This window comes from Silurus aristotelis (genome assembly GCF_946808225.1).
Source record: "Silurus aristotelis genome assembly, chromosome: 6".
Lineage (NCBI taxonomy): Eukaryota > Metazoa > Chordata > Actinopteri > Siluriformes > Siluridae > Silurus > Silurus aristotelis.
This window is the reverse complement of record NC_139579.1, coordinates 31,552,887-31,564,406: the sequence shown is the minus strand read 5'-3', so window position 1 is coordinate 31,564,406 and position 11,520 is coordinate 31,552,887. Positions and strand designations below refer to the sequence as shown.

The following is an 11,520-nucleotide window of genomic DNA, read 5'->3' as shown; positions in this document are numbered from 1 at the left end:
TATTTGTCTGTCTGTCTATTTGCATTAATGTGTATGTATTGGTTTTTGTTTGTCTGCCTGCCTTACTGCATATCTGTCTTTCTGTCTTCTGCATCAGTGTCTGTCCATTGTTCTTCATATTTTATTAGTTTGTCTGCCTCTGTCCGTGGTGTCCATGCGTTTACCCATTTACTATCTATTTGGATGTTCATCATATTTGCATTTATTTGCCTACCTGCTCTATCAGTCTGTTTGGTTATCTGTCTGCCTATAGATTTGTCTGTCTATCAGTATGTCTCTCCTTTTGCCGGTCTGCCAATATACCCATTGATTCACTTGTCTATCTATCTATTTATGTTGTTTGTCTGACTGACTGACTGTCTTTCTGATTGTCTGTCTGTCTGTCTGTCTGTCTGCCCGTCTGTCATTTTGATATTATTCCCTAGTTCCCCAGTGTATATTCCAACACACTAAAGACATACGCTTCCTCTTTGTGTGTGGATCCAGACAGAGCGCAATGAGTGGCTGCAGTTCCAGTCTGACCTCCAAGTGGCTTTGGTGGTGGCCGATCGGCTGCGAGCCGAAGCTGAAGAAGAGCTGAGTGCGCTTCGAGAGGAACGTGTAGGCTGGGAGAAGCAGTTGACTAACTCCCAGCAAAGCCAGCGAGAGGTCGAAGATCAAGTAGAGCGCCTAAAAGTGGAGCTTGAGAAAAGCAAGCAAAGACACAGTGAAAGAACAGAGACTCCCAGCCAGCAGGGGGCAACAGAAGGGTGTGCAAGGAGCATCGTGGCGAGGCAGAGGGATGAGCGAAATACAGGGGAGGAAGAGAGAAAAGAGAAAGGAACTTCAGAAAATATAACGTGAGTAGAAGGAGTAGAAGGTCATGGATTTTCTGCGGATGTATTGCACACACTCTTAATTAAGTCCATCCTCCAGTTTCTTTAAAGGCAAATCCTGACACATCATAAATTCCATTCAGTAGATCAGAAGCAAGTCAGGGAGCATGTTTTTCAATCTGAACCAGATACCTGTCTGGGCAAGCTGGGGGAATGTAAACAAAAGCAATAAAATGTTCAGTTGGAAAAAATCATTAACAAGATCATATCTATGTTCACACCAAAAGCTCCAGATACCCAAAATATTATGGATTAGAAGAACCCATGAAAGGGTTCCTAAGGACTTTAGGTTTTAAGCCATTCAACTTCTTAAGTACAAAGCAAACAATCAGATCACTAGCGTAGAAAATGGTACAAACTCAGACTTATGTTAAGGGGAAAACATAACTATTACCAAGACCTTTTTATACCTGGCTCTGAAAATATAGGGTTTCTTATAGAACAAATGTGGTTTTGTGGGCTCATACATATTGGGTTTTAGAAACATACACAGTGATATCAAAATGTTTCAAGACTAGTTTTGTAGCACAGTCATAGGAAGCACCGACCTTCATGAGTCAGTATGCCAAAAGACATCGTCCTGTGTACATCAGAAGCTGTGCAGCTGGTGCTAATCTGACCGTGTGTGTTACTATGTCTGCGATTTTATCATGGACAGGATGCTTTAACACCCAGTCACTGAGCTCTACTCACACACGAGTTTCTCGCCAGAAACAACATGATCTTACTTCTGCACCCACCCTACTCGCTAGATTGGGCTTCTGAGGACTTTGTCCTCTACCCAAAGATGAAGATTCAGAATGGTGTCATTATTTTGACACCATTGCGGAGATCCAGGATAGATTATAGAGGTGCTTGATACACATCAAAAAGAAGACTTCCAGGACATGTTCCAGAAGTGTCAGGAACACTGGGGGTGCTGTATTGCTGTGCAAGGGTACTGTTTTGAAGGGGATAGCGTGTAAACATAGATAAATAAAGTACTTTCTTGTAAACAGAGCGAGTTTTAAAAAACTTTTTGATACCACCATCCTATATATAGAACTATATAGCTTTGGTACTGCAGGGTCCATGGAATATAGAGTCTGGTAAAAAAAAATCATGGGCCTGGAACATAGGGTTTTGGGAGAAGTTATAGGGGTCTGGGAATATGAAGAAGTGGGAATAAAGGTTTTGGGAACACTGGGCCTAGGAATACAGGCTTTTGGAAAATGGAGCCTTGGGAATATAAGGCCATGGAAACATAAATTCCATTAAATAAAGGGTTTGTGAAACATGACATCTTGGAATTATGTTTTTTTCAAAACACTGGGAAATTAAAATTGGATGTTTTAGGATTATCGGGGCATGGGAATATATAGGGTTTTGAGAACATTGATCAGGGGAACGTAGAACATTGGTGATGTATTGCATTAGGAAAATAGGTTGCTTAGATGTGGAAACATGGGAATTAAGGGCTCTGGGAACAATTTGCTTTAGCTTATTTTGTTCTTTACTGTTTTTGTCCTATTAGCAATAAATTAGCATGTTCTTGTAAAAACAAAGCCAACTGATTTTTGTGCTATGTTTTAATGTTAGGATTTAGTTTTAGGAGTTACATTTACATGGCATTTGATAGACGTCCTTATCCAGAGCGGACTTACATTTATCTCATTCACACACTTGAGCCGCTAAGGGGTCTTGCTAAGGGGCCCAAATGTGGCAGTTTGGTGTGGTTGGGATGTGAACTCACGATGGAGCTCAGGGTCGACATGGAAAATGTTTATAGTGGCTAAAATGTAGTGTTTTGTTTTGAAGCTCTATGACGATTTTGCACTGGTGTCTGATGAGTAGCTGCAGTACTTTAAATGCTTTACTGTTTTTTATCCTTTGAGCAAAGAATTAACATGTTCTTGTCTAAACAAAGATAAAAAAAAAAGAAAGGCAAAAAAGAAAGCCACCCTATTTTTGTGTTATGTTCAAATGTTTTGTAGAAAACAGCCAGCTTCCCCCACCAGCCTAGTAAATGGTACATCCCGGACTTCTTTAGCACCGATCACAAACCCTGTGAACAATGTAAGGACCGATCTGTGTTTTTAAATTAAATCACACGTTATGAACGCATATGCACCACGTGGAATTTGTGTTCGGTGAAAAAATATATTCTTGTTGCCATTTTAGACCAATCCAACTAGAGAGAGGCTGAATACGGATCAGCAAGACAACTTGATCAATTTATATAAAGGTTAGCTATTCACTTACATTTTTCATTTAATTGAATTTCAAAACTCGTAACATGTGTATGTGTTTAATAGATAAAAAGGAGGACAATCTATCTTTACGCCCGTCTCCTGTTATAGACCTTTCTCCAAACAAAACGAGCAAGATAAAGTGAGTGTGAAATTCTTTTGTTTTTTTCTCTTCCTGTCTCACTTCTCACTCCTACTTGTGCCTAACTCACAAACACACCAAGTCTGAACCTCCTCTTCTATACAATCTGTAATTTCTCATGAATCATGTTGAAGGTCACTGAACTGCTGAGTTCTTTTTAAAGTCAGAACATGTTAAGGTTTTGACAGAACATCTTAGAATTTACATTTACGGCTTTAGCTGTCGCCCTTATCCAGAGGACATATAAATATAATATAATAGACATTTATCTAACTCATACAACTGAGCCACTATTGGGTTAAGGGCCTTGCTCAGGGGCCCAGATGTGGCAGTTTGGTGTGGCTGGGATTTGAACTCATGATGGAACTTGGGATCGTAAAATGTTTAAAGCAGCTAAAATGTAATATTTAGTTGTGAAACAAAAGGAACATGCATGTGTCTCGCAAAAACCCATAAAAGTATGTGTTTCCAGAATTCAGGTATAAGGATGCGGTCACAGGTGTGAATATGAATTAATTTTTTTCACACAGATGTAATATTGTTGCATTTCCAGACAGTGTAAGAAGTATAGTGTTGGCTGTTATTGACCTCCTAGTAACAGATTGTAATGTAAACCACACCAGCAAAATTGTTCACGCTGTTGTTGATATACAGAAACTTAGAGGAGGAAACTTTTTCTTTTCACATATCCCAGCTTGTTGCAATTCTACATGGGGTCAGAGAACAGAGTCCACCATGATACAGTCCTGGAAGCAGATCAAGTTGCCCAACAGTGGCAGCTTGGCAGTGATTGGGCTTAAACCCCTGCCCTTCTAATCAGTAACCCAGAGCCCTACTCTTTGAACCATCAATGCCCTTTTTTTTCTACATATCACAGCTTGTTAGAAAGCTGGTGTCAAAGCAAACAGTCAGCCCTAATACAGTGTACCTGGAGGGAAAAGGGGTACTGTATGGGGGGACTGGTAGTTAAGTGCTTATGCCATTTTACTTTGGATTAAAATATCATAAGTGAATAGTTCCACTGTGTAGGAAGGGGGCAGTTTAGTGGTTAAGGCTTTGGACTTTGGATCAGAAGGTCATGAGTTCAAATTCCTGCCTCACCAAGCTCCCACTCCACTTAACCTTAACCACTCTGCTTTTTGGGGCATTAGGTAGTTTAGTGTTTAAGGTATGGGACTCCGAAGGTAGTGAGTTCAAATCTCTTAACCCAATAGCTGCTCAGTTGTATAAATAAAACAATGTAAGTTATAAATAAAAACAATGTTACATATAAATAAAACAATGTTACATTTACTGGCCAAATGCCGTAAATGTAAAAGTGGGGCCAAACAATGACTTGGAAGTGGTGAGGCTTGAAACCTGGGGTTGGTTAGTAACCCTGAGGCCTAACCATTAAACCACCACTACCCAAAAATGGAAATGAAATGCTCAAATATAAATACTTAAACAAAAGCAACAACTCCCAGAGGAAATAAATTGTGCTTCAGTAAGACTCAGTGAACCCGTCATGTACTGGTGAATATCTGCTCTTTGTCTAAAAATGCAAATGATTTAGAATTCCATTCTTCTCCTTCCATTTTTCCCCAGGCCTCAGGAGGACTTCAGTAAGCTGCTCAGGCGCCATGGAGGATCCAAACGCAACTCACTACTGCGCTGGAGTCAGAACCGTACCAGCGGATATAAGGTAAGAAACTTGGGCTAGCCTTTAGCCTAGCATGGACACCCGCCCGTTTGCCATGCTTCCGCCTCGTCAAGCACCGCTTCCGACGTCCCCTCTCCTGGCCACCGGCATCAGGCGACGCCGAGGACGGTGGTCATATGCATGAAATCAGCTGTCCCTAGTGTCCATGTACTTGGAAAAATCGGGACACGAAAATCATCATTTTGGATCCGGAGAGGCCGCTGTGTGCCATCTTGGATTTTAACGATGTACAAAGGACAGCTCCTGTACTGCTGTTACCATGGGAACTGAAATCTGATTGTGACTTGAAGACACCATGCTCTAACATAAAGATGTCAAAATAAACTGTATCTCTATGAATATCTCCTCAGTTCCCTTTGTCTCTAGTTGTTCCTGTGTTTTTTCCCCAGAACATCGAGATCACAAACTTTAGCAGTAGCTGGATGGATGGCTTGGCTTTCTGTGCCGTGTACCATAGTTACCTCCCATCGCACATACCATACAGCACACTCAGGCCGGAGAACAAGGTAACACACACTCATGTCCTCTCTACTATATAGAATACAACACTATGGACTGAATAGTCTTATAGCAATTAAAAAGATTTAAACATGAACTCACACATCTGGTTAACATTCGGCATTAGTTTGCTGTTGCTGGATTCTGGATTCTGGATTGTGATTGGACAAAAGATCACGTTGGTTAATATTTCATTACTGCAGCTCTGTGATTCACACATTAATGTTAATGTGCTCGTTGTGAAAGTTATTATTTCTATAGCAACAACTCATTTCATGATTGGGATGATGATTATTGGTGGATGATTGAGGTAAAGGTCCATAATTGAGATGATGATTATTGGTGGATGATTGAGGTGAAGACTGATGATTGAGATGATGATTATTGGTGGATGATTGAGGTGAAGGTCCATGATTGAGATAATGATTATTGGTGGATGATTGAGGTGAAGACTGATGATTGAGATGCTGATTATTGGTGGATGATTGAGGTGAAGGTCCATGATTGAGATAATGATTATTGGTGGATGATTGATGTGAAGACTGATGATTGATATGATGATTATTGGTGGATGATTGAGGTGAAGGTCCATGATTGAGATGGTGATTATTGGTGGATGATTGAGGTAAAGACTGATGATTGAGATTATGATTATTGGTGGATGATTGAGATGAAGGTCCATGATTGAGATGATGATTATTGGTGGATGATTGAGGTGAAGGTCCATGATTGAGATGATGATTATTGGTGGATGATTGAGGTAAAGACTGTTGATTAATATAATGATTATTGGTGGATGATTGAGATGAAGGTCCATGATTGAGATGATGATTATTGGTGGATGATTGAGGTGAAGGTTCATGATTGAGATGATGATTATTGGTGGATGATTGAGGTGAAGGTCCATGATTGAGATCATGATTATTGGTGGATGATTGAGGTGAAGGTCCATGATTGAGATGATGATTATTGGTGGATGATTGAGGTGAAGGTCCATGATTGAGATGATGATTATTGGTGGATGATTGAGGTGAAGACTGATGATTAAGATGATGATTATTGGTGGATAATTGAGGTGATGGTCCATGATTGAGATGATGATTATTGGTGGATGATTGAGGTGAAGACTGATGATTCAGATGATGATTATTGGTGGATGATTGAGGTGAAGGTCCATGATTAAAATGATGATTATTGGTTGGATGATTGAGGTGAAGACTGATGATTGAAATGATGATTAATGGTGGATGATTGAGGTGAAGGTCCATGATTGAGATGATGATTATTGGTTGGATGATTGAGGTGAAGACTGATGATTGAGATGTTGATTAATAGTGGATTATTGAGGTGAAGGTCCATGATTGAGATGATGATTATTGGTGGATGATTGAGAGGATGGTTAATGACTGAAATAATGATTGAGATAATGATTATTGGTGGAGGATTGAGGTGAAGGTCCATAATTAAAATGAAGATTATTGGTTGGATGATTGAGGTGAAGACTGATGATTGAAATGATGATTAATGGTGGATGATTGAGGTGAAGGTCCATGATTGAGATGATGATTATTGGTTGGATGATTGAGGTGAAGACTGATGATTGAAATGATGATTAATGGTGGATGATTGAGGTGAAGGTCCATGATTGAGATGATGATTATTGGTGGATGATTGAGAGGATGGTTAATGACTGAAATAATGATTGAGATAATGATTATTGGTGGAGGATTGAGGTGAAGGTCCATGATTGAGATGATGATTATTGGTGGATAATTGAGAGGATGGTTAATGACTGAAATAATGATTGAGATAATGAATATTGATAGATGATTGATGATTAAGATGATGATTGAGATAACTGATAATTATTGATGAATGATTGAGTGGAAGATTGATGACTGAGTTAATAATAGAGGTGAAGTTGATTGAAGTGAATGATTGATCATGAGGATTTTGCCCTCAGAAAGAAAACCTCTTGCTGGCATTTCAGACGGGAGAGAGTGTGGGAATCGCCGCAACACTGGTGAGTCAATAAAACACTCCACAGATCCCGGACCTGGTTTTTGTGAAGCCCATGATCTTCAACCTACATTGTTTGTTGTACTGAAGTATTTTTATGATTTATACTGCTGCCTCAAAAATCCTTAATAATCTTTAAGATTTGTATAAAATGCTTACATACTGGGCATCCAATGATCCAATGATGCCCCATATGGAAATCTAATATATAGGAAAGATATGCAAACACATATTGCATACATGTTCATGTTTAGATTTATACAGATATAGAAATACATGTCAGATATTGTACATATCTGCCACATATATTAAAATGACAGGTTCTATATATGTAACATATATTTTCCCAAATACACACACATGCATATGCAGTGTACTTACCTTGGAGATGAGACGACTTAAGCTAACGAAGACGCTGGCGGAAGTGGAGGGTAGAGGCGATAGGCGGAGGTGGAGCGAAAACTCGTTTTTTGCTATCACTCCTGTAAACTACGTATCTCCAAACTTTAAATTTTTTACCTTTTCTTCTTTGCTTATTTAAATTTTCGTCACAGTCTTCGCTTTCTGGCTTCGCTTTGCCATCTAGCAGCTGGGTCTCAAGCTCGTAACTCAATTTTTTGCTCGCGTAACAAAGCACCGAGTGATCGCTCGTACCTCTAAAAACTCGTACATTAATTCACTCGTAGGTCAAGGTCCCACTGTACAATTAGAATTTGATTTATGGGGCCTGTCAAGCAGACACAAACTATAAATAATTTTTTTATTAATGTATTTTTGTTATTTTTTTATAGAAGGCGGGAAATTGTCAACTCGACCATACTGCAGTTACGGCAAAACTAAGATATTTATCAAACCAAAAACGATTAAATCATAAAAATAGTTGAAAGTTAAAATCATTTATAAATATAGATATTAATATAAATCACTTTGGTTTTGTGTCCATTACATACATGTTATGAAAAAGTAATTCGGAACAATATGTTACATTATTTATAATATTTCATATTTGAATTGTTTACTTAATTTCAATTACTGGCAGGAATACTTTTTTTAAGTGCATCTATGTAAATAAAATAAAAGTTTTCAATATATAAAATATGACATAAATGGCATATATAAACAACAAATAATAACAGAATAAGGGTAATGTTTTTATTTATTATTAAATGTTTATTGCAATTACACAACTGAATTAACAAATCTTAATCAAATCTATTTATTACTAGAAAATCAAGTGGCAATTAAGCAAAAAATTTATACAATCATGAGGTGTTTTTTTGTTTGTTTTTTTTACATTGATGCATTTGGCAGATTGACTGAAGACTGACCTCTCAGAAGACTCTCTATGAGTGTAGCAATGTTGAATTGTCTCATAAGCAAATTCTACATAAACATCTACGTGACACTGGTTTCACATAGTAACTAATTCCATAACTCAACATCAGGTGTCTCATATATGATGTTGTATTTTAATGTATCATGAAAGGTGTTACACAATATATTAAAGTATATGAATCCTACACATGTATTGAAACATTAGATAGTAAGTTAAAAAATGTTTTCCACATGTTTGTACATATAATTTATTATATATGTCTCAAGCAATCAATAGAACTACACATATCTTTATATATTTTCGCATCATTTTATCTTCATATATGGCCATATTTCAGATTTCTGTACAGTGTGAGGAGAAATAATTAAAAGCTATTTTCTATTTATTTTTATATATAAAAATCTCCTTTTTTGGTCATTTCTGCTGTTGAATAGAAAAAAACAAAAAAAAGCCTGGTTTATAAATAATTCATCTTTTCACAATGCCTCAGCTGAAGGAAAAGGACACAGGATGTGCACTGAATTGTCTTTCTTTTGTTCTCTGTGATTCATTCTGCAAATGTTCTGCCCCAGTTTTCGGTCTCTAAACTTCCTCTCACTCAGATAATAAAATACTGATTGGGTCACAAGACCACTTTTTTAACCTGTGTTTCTTTTCAGACCGCAGATGAGATGCTGAAGACCGAAGGCCCTGACTGGCAAAGGGTTCTGGGCTACGTGGAGAGCATATACCGCCATTTTGAGATGTGACCTCTGGAGTTCTCCTACAACTTCCCCTTTTAAAAGTCATTTAAAACGGCAGACGGCTTCTTACACTTCAGCGAGATGTTCCATGGCGTCCCATTCGAGCTCCACCATGTGGAGAAACGATGGAAGCGAGAGAAAGCGAAAGGTCATCTGGACCGAATGAAACCACAATTTGATATTTTTTTATGATCAGTTGCAGGATATTTTATATATATATATAATATAATATCATGTGATCAGAACACGTCATTGATTCAGAATATAAAGAAAGGATTGTGTTTAAGTGTAAAGAAGTGATACACTTAAAACTTTCCCTTGATAGGAAGGATTTTCCTAATACCAAAATTATTTATTATTTTAAAAGTCATACACTCGTTGGCCAAAAGTTTGTGGACACCTGACCATAAGATTTCAATGTGCTTATTATTGAATGTCTCTACTTGCAGTTATAATAACATCCACTTTTCTGGGAAGATGTTCTATTTGATTTTGTAGAGATTCACAACAGCCACAAGGATGATGGTCAAGTCAGGTGAGGAGGTTCCTGGGGTGCAGTCAGCGTTTACATTCATCATGATGGCGCTCTAGTGCAGGAGATCTTCCAAACCATGGAAAGCATATCTTCATGGAGCTGGATTTGTGCACTGGGAAATTGTCATGCTGGAACAGGTTTTGGATCTTCTAGTGTTGTAGGGGTCTCCTAGATGAGAAAGTTTGGGGAGGAAGAACATGTGGCTTGGAAGGGCAGGTGTCCCAATACTTTTTGTCTATATAGTGTAGATATATTTGATGCTGTGAAATGCCCATGTAGCACATTTTCTCCTCTTTTTTATTATACAAATGATGTCAAACCTGAAACTGGAGACTATAAATATTAATTAAACGTCCCTAAAATTCACTATATGACCTATTACACACGTTTTTTAAGTGCAGCACCTTTCTTATAACTCGCTGTGAATAATCGATTACAGTTACTTTTCCAGAAAATTATTTTCATAGTTACAACACACAGGACCATTTCCAGCTTTTTTTGCACCATCAGCAAGATTCCTATCATCAACCACCCAATCAGTAGTGGACAAAGTACACAAAACATGTAGTTGAGTAAAAGTTGAGATAAACTCAGTAAAATGTGACTCCAGTAAAACTAAAAGTGTCGCTTTAAACTTTCACTTGAATAAAAGTAGAAAAGATTCTGCCTTCAAATCTACTTAAGTATCCAAAGTACTATGATTTTATTATAACTCTAATGTTCCTATTATAATTTTTATCACAAGACTCTTCACTTAATCACCTCAGGTTCTGTGTAAAGACTCGAATGTGACTCTCAGCACACTGATCTATTAATAGAATGATATTAATGACTCAAACACTGATTGATTTCTATTACAATCATCATGAACCCAAAACCTTCTTTTCAAATACTTCAAAAATGAGCTCAAACGAGGTCACGTGTGTTGTGTTGAGTTCGAGTCTGGAGTTTCTTCATCATTTATTCCTCTCTAAATGTTCTGCTTGGTGTTGAATTGATGCTAAACTGTATGTTGGTGATCAGCAGATACACCAAGTTCAAAACACTCAACCCTAAATGATGACTTGCTGCATGTTTGACCAGTAAAGTTTTTAACGAAAAAGTAAGAGATTTGACTTTAAAATGTAGTGAAGTCAAAGTAAAAGTCTCCCAAACAGAAATACTTCAGTAAAATACAGATACGCGAAAAAGCTACTTTAGTAACGGATTGCATTTACTTACTTACTGTCCACTAATGTTGCCGCCTCCAACTATTCAAATCATTCGCAACCTTTCATAAAAAGGTTAAACTTATTCAATAATAATCATTGCAAAGCTGCCTGAATTTAAGTATGTAAGCATATATTGTATAAACTTCAGAAAAAAACATAAATAATTGAAATAATTGAGCTCACTGGCGCCCCCTCTCGGCTGGTCGCCGAGAGGCTCTCTCAATAGCAGCC

At 37.7% G+C, this 11,520-nt stretch overlaps 1 protein-coding gene across 1 annotated transcript in view; it reads left to right on the top strand.

The window, feature by feature from the left end:
• Nucleotides 1-10,469, top strand: part of LOC310727759 (uncharacterized protein) — a gene marked incomplete at its 5' end in the record, with an annotated part of 10,652 nt that extends 183 nt beyond the window's left edge. Inside the window, 8 exons of the mRNA XM_083544497.1 lie at nt 456-839; nt 2,849-2,930; nt 3,036-3,099; nt 3,170-3,245; nt 4,833-4,929; nt 5,337-5,453; nt 7,409-7,468; nt 9,460-10,469. Coding sequence (XP_083400623.1) covers nt 456-839; nt 2,849-2,930; nt 3,036-3,099; nt 3,170-3,245; nt 4,833-4,929; nt 5,337-5,453; nt 7,409-7,468; nt 9,460-9,549 — 970 coding nt within the window. The 3' untranslated portion in view covers nt 9,550-10,469. The remainder of the gene's footprint in view (nt 1-455; nt 840-2,848; nt 2,931-3,035; nt 3,100-3,169; nt 3,246-4,832; nt 4,930-5,336; nt 5,454-7,408; nt 7,469-9,459) is intronic.
• Nucleotides 10,470-11,520: the final 1,051 nt, after the last annotated feature.